Source organism: Salvelinus fontinalis, chromosome 1, assembly GCF_029448725.1.
Source record: "Salvelinus fontinalis isolate EN_2023a chromosome 1, ASM2944872v1, whole genome shotgun sequence".
NCBI classification, from domain to species: domain Eukaryota; kingdom Metazoa; phylum Chordata; class Actinopteri; order Salmoniformes; family Salmonidae; genus Salvelinus; species Salvelinus fontinalis.
The window spans coordinates 19,201,916-19,218,094 of NC_074665.1; the positions used below are offsets into that span (position 1 = coordinate 19,201,916).

Consider the following 16,179-nt stretch of genomic DNA (forward strand, 5'->3'; position numbering starts at 1 on the left):
GGCGATAAAGGCCAAGACATGTTTACTTTGACACAGTTGTCAGGGGTTGGCAAACCTGCTCTTGTAATACCAAAAGGTAGGCACGTAAGATTTTTAGTTTACCTCTGGATTTCGACTGGGGAGAGGAGGGTGAAATGTAGCAACAACAGATTAATTAGTATGCTTAGTTGGTGAGTTGATTTGTCGAATTAGGTGGGGTACCTGGTTTAAAAAAAAATACCTGCGGCATCCCAATACCAAAGTCCACCACTTCTGGTTAACATTAATCTTGAAAACCGATAATAAAAATATTGCGTAATTGCGTCAGGTTCTGCGGGAGATGTATGAAAACATATATTAACAAGACTAGTGAAGTCTCTACCCCCCTAAACGGAAACTCTCAGCCAAAGCATGGGCCAAATGCCTCCTCCCCTTCAGAAATTAAAAATATACCAACACCTGCCAAATCGTGATTTACCAAATGATCAGTGACCAAAAATCTGTGCATCGGAACCAAGTTCCTCGTTAGTCGTTGCATCCCACAGTCTGTTGACGAACACTACGATACAATCCGATGTTACGTGCATGTATGTCCACGACAGATTAGGTTAACATTTTCTTGTCTCAAATCACAAACTCAACTTCGACTGTGAAAATAATCACCAGAGAAATGTATATCCTTACAACAAAAAGATCCATCTTCCTGGTAGTCAGGAAGTAACTACACAAATAGACCTTCAATTATCCACTTGTAATTAATTTAAGGTCCAATGCAGCCGTTTTTATCTCAATATCAAATCATTTCTGGGTAGAAATGAAGTACCTTACCGTGATTGTTTTCAATTAAAATGGTCAAGAAGAAACAAAAATGTCTTTTTCTCATGGATTTTGCTAGGACTGTTTGCGAAATGTCTGAGTGGGGAAGGGAAAACTAGCTTGGAACTCGTTCTTATTGGTCTATTAACTAATTTAATAGACAGGCCAAAACTCCATCCGACCAAAACAGGTAGACATTTCAAGTGGTCTTTTCAGACAGCTCTTACATTAAAAGGGCATTATCATTTTCACAGTATTATTCGAACGTCAAAGGGTGGTGTTATATTTAAAAAAATATATAGGAAATCACATTTTTGACTGCACTGAGCCTTTAAGTAGGTTACCACTTCCATATGTCTTCATCAGCTTTATGGGTGATAGAGTATAAATAGAATAGGCTCATGAGAAGTGCTTTTGCGAGGTGAGAGCACTGACACACTTTAAGTAATGCATTGAACACAATGATCTATTCTTGCCACTCTGAGAAAGCTGAATAAGCCAATATGCTGTACCTGATTAAGTCACTCTAGCTAATCCCGCCCTCGTTTACTGCCATTCTGTAGGAAGTGGCGAGGGATTTAAAGGCTGACTCAGATCATCAAAATTCACAGCCAATGGTCTTTCACTCCTCAATGGGATACAATGACCATTCCGTGACCTGGAATCAGATCAGGTCATCTACATGGTCTTTGTGTAAGAGTAAATCGGAGGCCAGACATGTTCTCTCTCTGGCCAATGCCACGGTCATGTTGTAGCAGAGTGATTCACTAGTTTCATGCTATCGCTGTGTCACAGGTCATGTATTTTTAAGTTAGGTCATCTATTAGTATTGACCTAATCATGTGCAAAAAACATTAGTTGCCTGTTTTGGCCATAATAGGAAGGGTTCAGCAACAACAAATTCATACTATATAAGAGATTATATAATTGATTTATATTTTATTTAACATCCGTTGCCAAAGGTATGATACGCCTTTTCCATCCTCATTTTGACCAGATGCTTTTGTAAGAAGGACTGTCTCTCCTCAGCTTTGTGTCTCTGTCTTCTCCTCTCTGGTTGATGTCTTCATGTCTGCCATCCCTCTTACTGTCTGAGCCATAGCACACTGTTTACATGCCATCTGTTTTCTTACATCTTCTGAACCAAGCATGTGTGCTTAGCTAAGACCATGTCTGTCCATCCCCATATGCCAATGGTCCATCCATGTACTTTTACCATGTGACAATGCATGCTCCTTGACACCTAGTTGACACTTCAAAAATGTGTCAAATCAATTCAACAGTTTGGTCAAATCATATTTAATTTGTCACATGCGCAGAATACAACAAGCCCTTAACCAACAATGCAGTTTTTTGAAAATAACAAACAAACAAAAATTAAGAGATAAGAATATCAAATAATTAAAGAGCAGCAGTAAATAACAATAGCTGGGCTATATACAGGGGGTACCGGTACAGAGTCAATGTCAATGTGCAGGGGGCACCGGTGTCGAGGTAATTGAGGTAATATGTACATGTAGGTAGAGTTATTAAAGTGACTATGAATAGATAATATCAATTTGTAAGTCGCTCTGGATAAGAGCGTCTGCTAAATGACTTAAATGTAAATGTAATAATAACAGAGAGTAGCAGCAGCGTAGAAGACGGGGGGTTAATGCAAATAGTCTGGGTAGCCATTTGATTAGCTGTTTAGGAGTCTTATGGCTTGGGGGTAGAAGCTATTTAGGAGACTCTTGGACCTAGACTTGGCGCTCCGGTACCGCTTGCCGTGCGGTAGCAGAGGGTCGCATACATCGCACCGAACGTGTGAGCTGTTGACATCAGTAAAATTGTTTTGCACTCGGTTCGCAAAGTACCCGCGACAGGCACACATTATTGGTGTATCCGTGCTATAACACCGTGGCCACTAAGCTTGTGTTTAGAGAATCCCCAGTCTGAAGTACGCAAGGGTTACGTCATGATGAGACAGGATGACATGGCATTGTAATTGCTGATGCCCTTTTGGCTTTGTGAGGTTGACAAGTGAAACTCCCTTGGGATGATTTGGGATATTTGCTATCAAATCCTTGTGTTTACCTTTTTAGTGGTCTGGACACTGGTAAACAGTCAGTTTACATGGAAAGATGTATTGATCAAGCAAGGCCAGTAATTCACCTTTCGACTTGTCAGTCTGCACACAATTTGTTTTTGTTACGAGTTGGATACTGTCGGTTCCAAAGTCCAAAGCAATATAAACAGTTGTCAAATATTCTAATCAGAGTTTATTATTATGATCACTTTGAAACAGCAGAAATCTTTCAATATGTTTTTTGGGGGGGGGGGGGGGCAGACACCCGATTCACAGAGTCTTGGTTCACTTAATCACGTTGCCTCAAGTTCAACATAGCATCAGCATTTGTTTTTATAAACAATATTTGTGAAACTATTTGTGACATAATCATAATTTATCTCTGTTATGTGGAGCATGTTTTGAAACAGCTGTTTGCGGAAGCAGTACAACATGTTTTGGAACAGTTGTTTGGTGAAGCTTCACAACATGTTTTGGAACAGCTGTTTGGTGAAGCTTCACAACATGTTTTGGAACAGTTGTTTGGTGAAGCTTCACAACATGTTTTGGAACAGCTGTTTGGTGAAGCTTCACAACATGTTTTGGAACAGCTGTTTGGTGAAGCTTCACAACATGTTTTGGAACAGTTGTTTGGTGAAGCTTCACAACATGTTTTGGAACAGCTGTTTGGTGATACTTTACAACATGTTTTGGAACAGCTGTTTGGTGAAGCTTCACAACATGTTTTGGAACAGTTGTTTGGTGAAGCTTCACAACATGTTTTGGAACAGTTGTTTGGTGAAGCTTTACAACATGTTTTGGAACAGTTGTTTGGTGAAGCTTCACAACATGTTTTGGAACAGCTGTTTGGTGAAGCTTCACAACATGTTTTGGAACAGTTGTTTGGTGAAGCTTCACAACATGTTTTGGAACAGCTGTTTGGTGAAGCTTCACAACATGTTTTGGAACAGCTGTTTGGTGAAGCTTCACAACATGTTTTGGAACAGTTGTTTGGTGATACTTTACGACATGTTTTGGAACAGTTGTTTGGTGAAGCTTCACAACATGTTTTGGAACAGCTGTTTGGTGAAGCTTCACAACATGTTTTGGAACAGTTGTTTGGTGATACTTTACAACATGTTTTGGAACAGCTGTTTGGTGAAGCTTCACAACATGTTTTGGAACAGCTGTTTGGTGATACTTTACAACATGTTTTGGAACAGCTGTTTGGTGAAGCTTTACAACATGTTTTGGAACAGCTGTTTGGTGAAGCTTCACAACATGTTTTGGAACAGTTGTTTGGTGATACTTTACAACATGTTTTGGAACAGCTGTTTGGTGAAGCTTCACAACATGTTTTGGAACAGCTGTTTGGTGAAGCTTCACAACATGTTTTGGAACAGCTGTTTGGTGAAGCTTCACAACATGTTTTGGAACAGTTGTTTGGTGAAGCTTCACAACATGTTTTGGAACAGCTGTTTGGTGAAGCTTCACAACATGTTTTGGAACAGCTGTTTGGTGAAGCTTCACAACATGTTTTGGAACAGTTGTTTGGTGATACTTTACGACATGTTTTGGAACAGTTGTTTGGTGAAGCTTTACGACATGTTTTGGAACAGCTGTTTGGTGAAGCTTCACAACATGTTTTGGAACAGTTGTTTGGTGAAGCTTCACAACATGTTTTGGAACAGCTGTTTGGTGAAGCTTCACAACATGTTTTGGAACAGTTGTTTGGTGAAGCTTCACAACATGTTTTGGAACAGCTGTTTGGTGAAGCTTTACAACATGTTTTGGAACAGCTGTTTGGTGAAGCTTTACAACATGTTTTGGAACAGTTGTTTGGTGAAGCTTTACAACATGTTTTGGAACAGTTGTTTGGTGAAGCTTCACAACATGTTTTGGAACAGTTGTTTGGTGAAGCTTTACAACATGTTTTGGAACAGTTGTTTGGTGAAGCTTTACAACATGTTTTGGAACAGTTGTTTGGTGAAGCTTTACAACATGTTTTGGAACAGTTGTTTGGTGAAGCTTTACAACATGTTTTGGAACAGTTGTTTGGTGAAGCTTTACAACATGTTTTGGAACAGCTGTTTGGTGAAGCTTTACAACATGTTTTGGAAAGTCAAACTGAAAAGAAGGCAGCTACAGTTTGTCCAAATTGAAATGAAACGGAGATTCCATTCAGAACTGTCTCTCTTAAGAATGGGCCTCTCCCTATAGAGTAACTGACTTTTGATTGTGTAATAGGCTTTATAATAACAGCTACCAGGGTTGTTCCATGAAAAGAGGGCCTTTTGGGTAGTGTAGTTCTTTTAAAAATTATTTTTATTTCACCTAATTACAATATTTCGCCATAAAGAACATGTTTCACTTCATTAAAAAAAAAACATTTTCCCAACTCAAGAGGTCAAATTAATAAAAATGGCAATTAAAGTAACAGGGAAAAGTAGCAATTAAAGTAACAGGGTTGACCGTAACAGAGCCCTAACTCCCTTTGAGACAGGGGGAATGGAAGCATGTTGTCACGCCCTCACCATAGTTTGCGTTGTATGTTTTGTTTGGTCAGGGTGTGATCTGAGTGGGCATTCTATGTTGTATGTCTAGTTAGTCTGTTTCTATGTGTTTGGACTGATATGGTTCTCAATCAGAGGCAGGTGTTAGTCGTTGTCTCTGATTGGGAACCATATTTAGGTAGCCTGTTTTGTATCGTGGGTTGTGGGGGATTGTTCCTGTTTCTGTGTCTTTGTGTATGTCACCATACGGGACTGTTGCGTTTTCGTTCGTTTGTCCGTTAAATTGTTTTGTAAGTTTATTCAGTGTTCTTCGTTAATAAATGTAACGATGTATTCATATCACGCTGCGCATTGGTCCTCCGATCCTTCTTACTACTCCTCCTCAGAAGAGGAGGACGACGAACGTGACATGTTGTGTGCAACGGGGAGGGGAAATTGAATGCAAGCTTTGCCCTCCCCCTTTTTCCTCAGAGCAGCCTCAATTCATTGGGGCGTGGACTCTACAAGGTGTCGAAAGCTTTCCACAGGGATGCTGGCCTATGTTGACTCCAATGCTTCCTGCTGTTGTGTCAAGTTGGCTGGATGTCCTTTGGGTGGTGGACCATTCTTGATACACACAGGAAACAGTTGAGCGTGAAAAACCCAGCAGCGTTGCAGTTCTTGACACACACGCCGATGCTCCTGGCATCTACTACCATACTCCGTTTTAAAGGCATGTAAATGTTTTGTCTTGCCCATTCATCCTCTGAATGGCACACATACAAAATCCATGTCTCAATTGTCTCAATGCTTAAAAATCCTTCTTTAACCAGTCTCCTCCCCTTCATCTACAGTGATTGAAATGAATTTAACAAGTGATATCAATAAGGGATTGTAGCTTTCGCCTGGATTCACTCGGTCAGTCTATGTCATGGAAAGAGCAGATGTTCCTAATGTTTTGTACACTCAGTGCCTTCAGGAGAGTATTCACACCCTTGACTTTTTCCACATTTTGTTGTGTTAAAGTGTGAATTTAAAATAGATTAAATTCAGATTTTGAATGACTACCTCATCTCTGTAAAGATTCAACCATAAAGACCACAGAGGTTTTCCAATACCTTGCAAAAAAAAGCACCTATTGGTAGAAGGGTTAAAAAAAAGCAGATATTGAATATCCCTTTGAGCATGGTGAAGTTATTAATTACACTTTGGATGGTGTATCAATACACCCAGTCACTACAAAGATACAGGTATCCTTCTTAGTTGCCGTAGAGGAAGGAAACCGCTCAGGGATTTCACCATGAAGCCAATGGTGACTTTAAAACAGTTACAGAGTTTAATGGCTGTGATAGAAAACTGAGGATGGATAAACAAAATTGTAGTTACTTCACAATACTAACTTAAATGACAAGAGTGAAAAAAGGAAGCCTGTACAGAATATAAATATTACCAAAAATGCATCCTGTTTGTGATAAAGCACTAAATTAAAACAGAAAAAATTGTGGCAAGAAATTAATTTTATGTTCTAAATACAAAGTGTTATGTTAGGGGAAATCCTACAAAAACATCACTGAGTACCACTCTTCATATTTTCAAACATGATGCATCATGTTATGGGTATGCTTGTCATCGGCAAGGACTAGGGAGTTTTTTGGGATAAAAAATAGAATAGAGCTAAGCACAGGCAAAATCCTAGTGAAAAACCTGGTTTAGTGTGCTTTCTAACAGACACTGGAGACAAATTCACCTTTCAACAGGACAATGACCTAAAACACAAGGTCAAATATACACTGAATGTAGAAAACAATTGGAACACCTTTCCTAATATTGAGTTACACCCGCTTTTGCTCTCAAACCGGTGCGGCTATCACCTAGTACCATACCCTGTTCAAAGGCACTTAAATCTTTTGTCTTGCCCATTCACTCTCTGAATGGCACACATACACAATCCATGTCTCAATTGTCTCAAGGCTTGAAAATCCTTCTTTAACCTGTCTCCTCCCCTTCATCTACACTGATTGAAGTGGATTTAACAGGTGACATCAATAAGGGATCAAAGATTTTACCTGGTCAGTCTATGTCATGGAATGAGCAGGTGTTCCTCATATTTTGTACACTCAGTGTACACTGGAGTTGCTTACCAAGACGACGTTGAATGTTCTTGAGTGGCCTAGTTACAGTCTTGACTTAAATCAGCTTGAAAATCTGAAAATGGCTCAGCTTGAAGAATTAAAAAAAGAATACTGTACAAATATTGTACAATTCAAGTGTGTAAAGTTCTTAGAGAATTACCCAGAAAGACTTGCAGCTGTAATCGCTGCCAATAACTCAGGGGTGTGAATAAATATGTAAATTACTTATTTCTGTATTTCATTTTCAAATGATTTTCCAAAATATCTACAAATATGTTTTGTCACTTTATCATTATTGGACGTTGTGTGTAGATGGGTGAGAGAGAAAAAAATCGATAATGGTGAAATGTGGGGGTTAAGTGGATTCTAATCTTCCTAAATGTCAGAAAAACACATAATATTGTAGAAGAGGTGTTCTGCTGACATATCAATGTGCAGGTACAGAGATACTGTACCTATCAGCATTTTGTCTGGTGGTGCACGGGACCTTGCCAAGCATGTCAGTCATCATACCTTCCTGTATGGTGTCCCATATAGATTTTGGCCACTTTAGCAAGACTTTATTCATATAACAATTTTGATGTATTAAATGTTCCATGTGATTTATTTTAATAGCCACTTCATTTAATATAACAAACTTTTAAAATTCAGTATTGATGCACAATTCCTACTTCAAATATCAAAGGGACGCTATTCTTTGAATGATCCACCAACATCAGAGAGAATTAACTCTTGTCTGGCAGATAAGGTGTTAATTAGCCTGCATGTGCAGCTCATGGCATTTAGCCATCTCCAGCGGCCTGAGGTCATATTGTCTCTCTAGAAGGGACCTCTAACTCTTGTTGCTTATGCTTTTCCATTGGTAAGTATAATCACAGCTGTCAGCATCATAGAGAATGGTCTCTCTTCGGGCAGATAATGTGTTAATTAGCCTGCATGTGAAGAAGGCAGCTCATGGAATGTAGCCACCTCCAGTAGCCTGGGGTCAGGTGAGGCCCAAGGTTGTGACTAGATGGAGTACAACTACGACCGGAAGTTACTTTTCCTAGCAATTCTCCTAACCTGGTACGTTAATTCTCCTAACCTGGTGCGTAAGTTATCCTAACCTGCTGCGTAAATTCTTCTAACCTGGTACGTTAATTCTCCTAACCTGCTGCGTTAGTTCTAACCCGGTGCGTTAATTCTCCTAACCTGGTGCGTAAGTTCTCCTAACCTGCTGCGTAAATTCTCCTAACCCGCTGTGTAAATTCTCCTAACCCGCTGCGTAAGTTCTCCTAACCCGCTGCGTAAGTTCTCCTAACCCGCTGCGTAAGTTCTGCTAACCTGCTGCGTAAGTTCTCCTAACCTGCTGCGTTAGTTCTCCTAACCTGCTGCATTAGTTCTCCTAACCTGCTGTGTATGTTCTCCTAACCCGCTGCGTAAGTTCTCCTAACCCGCTGCGTAAGTTCTCCTAACCCACTGCGTAAGTTCTCCTAACCCGCTGCGTAAGTTCTCCTAACCCGCTGCGTAAGTTCTCCTAACCCGCTGCGTAAGTTCTCCTAACCCGCTGCGTAAGTTCTCCTAACCCGCTGCGTAAGTTCTCCTAACCTGCTGCGTTAGTTCTCCTAACCTGCTGCATTAGTTCTCCTAACCTGCTGTGTATGTTCTCCTAACCTCCTATGTAAATTCTCTGGCCAGCCCTGGTTCCTGCCACCTACATTACCCATGAACAGGAGAACACACCCTTGTTGAGCTTTACATTGGCATTTCTTGCATTGCAGACTATCCTATGTATCTGCATGGTGTCCTTAAAATAAGGATAAAACTTCATATACTTGAAAATTATTTCCCTCCAGCCTGTTCTCTTTAACCAAACCTGCCAAGATGCAGGTTTGGAGGTAGAGTCATGCAAGTACAGTGTTTTTACACTATACAGTAATACCTTAATCTGACACTCTAAATTTCTCTACTCTGTATTGTATGGCAATGCAGTTGAATAATGTCTCTATTGTATTGACACTGTTTTGAAGGCCACTTTCTGTGTGGGAACAAGCTCTGTGAGAAGGAGAAGGACCTGAAGAGCTGGGAGGTGAACTTTGCCCATGTGGAGCAGGGAGAGAAGAGAAACATACTGGTCAAACTCAGTAAGAGCTCTGTTGTTTACATGTTAGTCATTTAGCCATGTGCTTATCCAGTCTGACTTACAGGAGCAATTGGGGTGCCTTGCTCAAGGGCACATTGACAGATTTTCACCTAGTTAGCTCAGGGGTTCGAACCAGCAACCTTTCGGAAACTGGCCCAGCGCTCTTAACCGCTAGGCTACCTGCCACTGGCCGTCTAAGCTAGGGCTGGGCCATCAAGCCTCACACAGGTATCATGGTGGGGCAAATCGCATTAATAAAGCCTAAAGAATGACTCCCTCTCGTATTGTGATCCCTGAGGAAACTCAGAACATGCTAGATTAACTTTTCTTAAGCTTATCCTGTTGAAAAACAATATCCCACATATAAGTACAGTAATGTACAAACACTTAAAAGAAAACTCCACCCAAAAACAATATTTTTACAATATTTTTGTAATTGTTTCATTAGTCCACTATGTTGACATAGTCCCAAAATATTTTGCATGTCAGCAATCAAGTTGAGAACAAAATAGGAAAGGTCCACCCTTTGTGCCATGTCATGACTGACCTGGACCAACTATTAAGATGTGCCTTTTGTTAAGTAAATCAGGTGTTAAATTAAATGAAAAGGAGACTGGAGTAGGACTTTAAAGTTTATGTATTGATATCAAGCAGTCTGCCAAAATGATAATTTCCCAGATGATAAAGGGGGATACCTAGTCAGTTACAACTGAAATGTGTCTTCGGCATTTAACCCAACCTCTCTGAATCAGAGAGGTGCGGGGTGCTGCCATAATCAACATCCACGTCTTTGGGTTAACTGCCTTGCTCAGAACAACAGATTTTTATTTTGTCAGCTCAGGGATTTGATCCAGCAACCTTTTAGTTATAAGCCCTATTCCAATTGTTTGCTATACTAACAGAAGTGGTATTTTCTAGGACTCTGCCTCGAGTGCTCCTTTAACCTATCATCCCAGAAAGTTGACTTGCTAATTGTTCCCTGTCAGTTTATCTTCATCCATTGACCACTATTGGGGTCTCTGGCCCCTTTTAGTGGTGTCAAAATGTCACAATTAATGTTTGAAGATTGGCTGAACTTAAACAAAGGACTCGTTTTTTTGAGGTGATCACCAAGAGAAAAAGACAAGTCGTCTGAGGAAAATCAAGTGGAGCCACAGGCAAAAAGATCCAAGAAAGGAGAGACAAACATCAGAGGAGACACAAAGGCAAGACTCCACCATTTCATATATTTGTACAACTATGGCTGTAGGTAGACGCAAATAACAGGCCATGGTGATGAAATGAAAAGTGCTGAAGGTGTTTGTACTAATGTCTTAATGGTGTAATAGAACATTTAGAAACATGAGCATTTGCAAACTCAACTCAAACCCATTCATAAACATCTTATAAACACCTACTATAGTGTTGAGATATTACATAATATCTGACTGAAAGCAGCCGTTTCACATGGAGGAGAAAAAAAAATCACAACACTTGGGTTGCTTTTTGTTGTTGCTCAATGTCAGCTGCACGTAGTTGGCTGTCTGAGTTGAACTGACTGATCCCTTCCTGTGTTCCCCCTCTCTCTCCCCCCCAGCAGGCCCCTCCTAACGCTCCTCCCCAGTAACTCTGAGGACGACTCCCAGCAGTCAGACAAAGGTAGTGTTTATTCTCACTCTCCACCTCCCTACAAAGTCAAGCGGTTTATTACCTTACACCCTCAGGAAAAGCAGAACGGACGTGCCCTAATGTCCTCATTCATAACAGATGCTTTTAAAATATATATTTTTTTTAACTTTTAAAAACACATGGGCTAGTTTGGTCATAAGGCCTCAGTCAGACAACAGTCATACTTCCATTGCGGATTCAGCTGCACTTGAAGTATGGGCCTGCTTACCCTGGGTTTTCGATGTAACGTAAATAAAAGCAACCGCTGCACACGAAGGCCAAATTCCAAGGCCGAGGTGCAGACCAATGGCCATACTCTTATGGCTGAAGCTGCAGGACTGAAGGTAACCGACCCGTCCCGTCCCCTGGACCTTAGCCGCCTGAAGTAGGGGTGCTGAGGGTTCTGCAGCACCCCCAAATAAATCACAATTAAAACATTTCAGCACCCCCACCTCAAAACATCTTCCCGGCGCCATGCCCTGGATGCCTCTTCCCAGAGCTAAAGAAGCGCACCATGTTCCTCGCATGTTTCTTTAGCTCGGCTTTATACACACATTCTCACTTTGCTCACTGTCAATCGTGAATGAGAATTCTCCAAGTTTTACCGGGGAAACATCCATGCAGCATCTGCATGCCAACCATTTGACCTCAATCAGTTTCATGGGAATATGCATTTTGATCTTATTGAGTTGTGTATGCTACGTTGTTGATTTGCATTACAGTTGAAGTCAGAAGTTTACATACACTTAGGTTGGAGTCATTAAAACTCGTTTTTCAACCACTCCACAAATTTCTTGTTAACAAACTATAGTTTTGGAAAGTCGGGTTAGGACATCTACTTGGTGCATGACACTAGGAATTTCAATAATAATTCACTGTATCACATTTCCAGTGGGTCTGAAGTTTACATACACGAAGTTGACTGTGCCTTTAAATAGCTTGGAAAATTCCACAAAATGGTGTCATGGCTTTAGAAGCTTCTGATAGGCTAATTGACATAATTTGAGTCAATTGGAGGTGTACCTGTGGATGTATTTCAAGGCCTACCTTCAAACTCAGTGCCTTTGCTTGACATCATGGGAAATTCAAAATAAATCAGCCAAGATCTCAGAAAAAAAATTGTAGACCTCAACAAGCCTGGTTCATCCTTGGGAGCAATTTCCAAACGTCTGAAGGTACCACGTCCATCTGTACAAACAATAGAACGCAAGTATAAACACCACTGGACCACGCAGCCATCATACCGCTCAGGAAGGAGACGCATTCTGTTTCCTAGAGATGAACGTACTTGGGTGCGAAAAGTCCAAATCAATCCCAGAACAACAGCAAAGGACCATGTGAAGATGCTGGAGGAAACAGGTACAAACACATCTATATCCACAGTAAAACGAGTCCTATATTGACATAACCTGAAAGGCCGCTCAGCAAGGAAGAAGCCACTGATCCAAAACCGTTTGCAACTGCACATGGGGCAAAGATCGTACTTTTTGGAGAAATGTCCTCTGTTCTGAGGACATTTCTGTTTGGCCATAATGACCATTGTCATGTTTGGAGGAAAAAGGGGGACGCGTGCAAGCCGAAGAACACCATCCCAACCGTGAAGCACGGGGGTGGCAGCATCATGTTGTGGGGGTGCTTTGCTACAGGAGGGACTGGTGCACTTCACAAAATAGATGGCATTATGAGGAAGGGAAAATATGTGGATATATTGAAGCAACATCTCAAGACATCAGTCAGGAAGTTAAAGCTTGGTCGCAAATGGGTCTTCCAAATGGACAATAACCCCAAGCATACTTCCAACGTTGTGGCAAAATGGCTTAAGGACAACAAAGTCAAGGTATTGGAGTGGCCATCACAAAGCCCTGACCTCAATTCTATAGAAAATGTGTGGGCAGAACTGAAAAGGCGTGTGCGAGCAAGGAAGCCTACAAACCTGACCCAGTTACACCAGTTCTGTCAGGAGGAATGGGCCACAATTCACCCAACTTATTGTGGGAGGCTTGTGGAAGGCTACCCAAAATGTTTGACCCAAGTTAAACAATTTAAAGGCAATGCTACCAAATACTAATTGAGTGTGTGCAAACTTCTGACCCACTGGGAATGTGACGAAAGAAATAAAAGCTGAAATAAATCATTCTCTCTGCTATAATTCTGACATGTCACATTCTTAAAATAAAGTGGTGATCCTAACTGGCCTAAGACAGGGAATTTTTATGAGGATTAAATGTCAGGAATTGTGAAAAACTGAGTTTAAATGTATTTGGCTAAGTTGTATGTAAACTTCCGACTTCAGCTGTATGTAGAGTGAGCGAATTTGAGAGCAGATGGTGTTAACAAAGTGTAGCCTCGGCCTACCTGTGTTTTGTTTCAATTAAAGCACATATTTTGCCTAGTGGTGCGCTCTGTTTGCACAATCATCCAATCATGAGGTGGTGTTTTGTCTCACAGTAACATTCAGATCTGGGTTCAAATACTATTTCAAATATCTCAATTACTTTCACATAGACTTTGAAGTAAGTATTCAGATATTTTATTTGAGACAAGTAGTTGAGTATTGTAATGTGTTTAGGAATTCACCTGGAAAGTATTGGCAGGTATTTGAAAATACTCAAATACACCCACTCAATTGCACTCCCATGCATTTAACCCAGGTATTTGAAATAGTATTTGAAATAATTATTTGAAAATACTTCCAAATGAAGAAGTCGATTCGAGCCACATTGTTTGAAAATACTCAAATACACAGAAAAGTATTTCATTATTATTATTTTGAGCCCAGGTCTAGTAATGTTGTGCTATGCTATTATATTCAGTTCTGTCATGTATAAATACTGTGATCTTGCAGACATTGATTCAGCTTTGATCTAACTTTATTAAACAAGCACCATTCTCCATTCATCATTGAAATTCACCAGAGTAGCCTGTTCTCTGGGCAGCTGAACGAATCCTGCACATGCGCAGAAGCTTTGGGTTGTTTAGCTATCGGGAAGAGGCATCCAGAGAATTTGGCAAAGCAGCCTGTCCGTACTCTTATAGGTTTAAGTCGGACTTGACTCTTCTGACCCTCCTTAATCCTTTAGTGCTGTAACTATGTTGCATGTGCTGCAACAATTCCTTAGTTAAAGCCCCTTATGGGTTTGTTTTTGAAAGCATTATGAATATTATTGAATGTAATGCATGAAAAGCTCTTTATGAATAAAGTTTTTCTGTTTTGTATTGTTTCCTTCCTGCCATGTAGGAGAGGGAGAACACAGTGAGGAGCCAAAGGGCCTGTCGAAGGCAGACCACTGGAAAGGCCCAGCCCCCACCGTGGAGGAGGAGTCCAGGTGAACTTAGCAGTCCAACGTTATATCACACTTACAAAGCCCTGCTAGGCCTCTAGACACGTTTACAGACACTTGTACCAACCAATTAAACTTTGATTTGACTATTTTCTGTCTTCCAGGGAGGAGGAGTTAGACGAGTACTTTGAGGACACGTTTCTTTCACCACCCCACCCTTGGATTTCTGCCAGCAAGAGTCAACATGCAAGAGTCAACATGCAAGAGTCAACATGCAAGAGTCAACATGCAAGAGTCAACATGCAAGAGTCAACATGCAAGAGTCAACATGCAAGAGTCAACATGCAAGAGTCAACATGCAAGAGTCAACATGCAAGAGTCAACATGCAAGAGTCAACATGCAAGAGTCAACATGCAAGAGTCAACATGCAAGAGTCAACATAGAGTTGATTGATTTTCTATTAGACGTTGTTATCTTCGTTTAATATTTCAGTTTGTCTGAAGCTGAATAAAATGCATGTTATTTTTTAAACCTGAGTTTCTAATTCAGCCTCCTGACATTTCATTATAACTGAAATAAAGACTACAATATGCATGAAGTGCCATGTAAGAACCCAGTATCGAAGTGTATTTAGAAAAAGCACAATCCACTAAGAACTCCCAAGAAAGAACAATCTGAAAAGAAAAGGACTGGAAACATTCAATCACAGGAGGTTGGTGGCACCTTAACAGTGGAGGACAGGCTCGTGGTAATGACTGGAGCAGAATGGGTGCAATGGTATCAAACACATGGTTTCCATGGTTTCTCTGTGTTTGATGCCATTCCATTCATACCGTTCCAGCCATTATTATGAGCCATCCTCCCTTCACCAGCCTCCACTGCATTCAACCATGGTAGTAGAGACAGACACAAAATACAAGCCCAGGCATTGGAAAGTGCATGTATTAACACATCAATATTGTTCCTGTAGGGTTATAGTTCACCAATGTTCTGTATAGGGTTATAGATGCCCAGACCATATGAACTAATGTCACTGAGTTCCTCAGATGCTGTAGCACTAGGATTAGGAAGCAGTGCATTATGCCCAACGTTGCTTGGTGTGCTGTTTTCATTAGTGTGTCACTTGCCCAGGGATTAGACACATTGGCTTTAATCACCAGTAACTACTCTTCTATCTGAAGGAGTACTTAAGTACACTGAGTTAACAAATTATAACCGTCCATGATATCCGACCATGATAACTGTCCATAATATAAAACCATGATAACCGACCATGATAACCGACCATGATATCCATCCATGATACCCGTCCACGATAACCGACCATGATATCCATCCATGATACCCGTCCATGATAACCAACCATGATACTATATACCCTACTTCCCCATTAATATACCCTAATACCCCATTAATATACCCTACTACCCCATTAAAGAGTGTGGATCTCCTTTTGCACAGTATTGTAGGCCTGTAGTTGCTACAGGTCACAGACACAGACATAAGATTGCATTGATTTCATAATCTTTTGCTTTCTGAATGAACAAATGTCATGCCTAAAATATAGTAAATGCAGTATACTGCAAAAATGTGCTTTTTAGCAGGTTTATAGGATGACACAGGATGTAAACACGTCACGCAGACATCACTCAAGGTGCTCAC

At 40.7% G+C, this 16,179-nt stretch overlaps 1 protein-coding gene across 2 annotated transcripts in view; it reads left to right on the forward strand.

Moving 5' to 3' along the window:
* Positions 1–15,048, forward strand: part of LOC129831857 (protein FRA10AC1-like) — a 29,902-nt gene extending 14,854 nt beyond the window's left edge. Inside the window, exons 2-7 of one of the 2 annotated variants that reach the window (XM_055895411.1) lie at positions 9,476–9,589; positions 10,507–10,569; positions 10,691–10,793; positions 11,168–11,226; positions 14,474–14,561; positions 14,681–15,048. In XM_055895411.1, the coding sequence (XP_055751386.1) occupies positions 9,476–9,589; positions 10,507–10,569; positions 10,691–10,793; positions 11,168–11,226; positions 14,474–14,561; positions 14,681–14,960 (707 nt within the window). In that variant the 3' untranslated portion in view covers positions 14,961–15,048. The remainder of the gene's footprint in view (positions 1–9,475; positions 9,590–10,506; positions 10,570–10,690; positions 10,794–11,167; positions 11,227–14,473; positions 14,562–14,680) is intronic. The other variant, XM_055895491.1, reaches the window with a different exon arrangement.
* Positions 15,049–16,179: the final 1,131 nt, after the last annotated feature.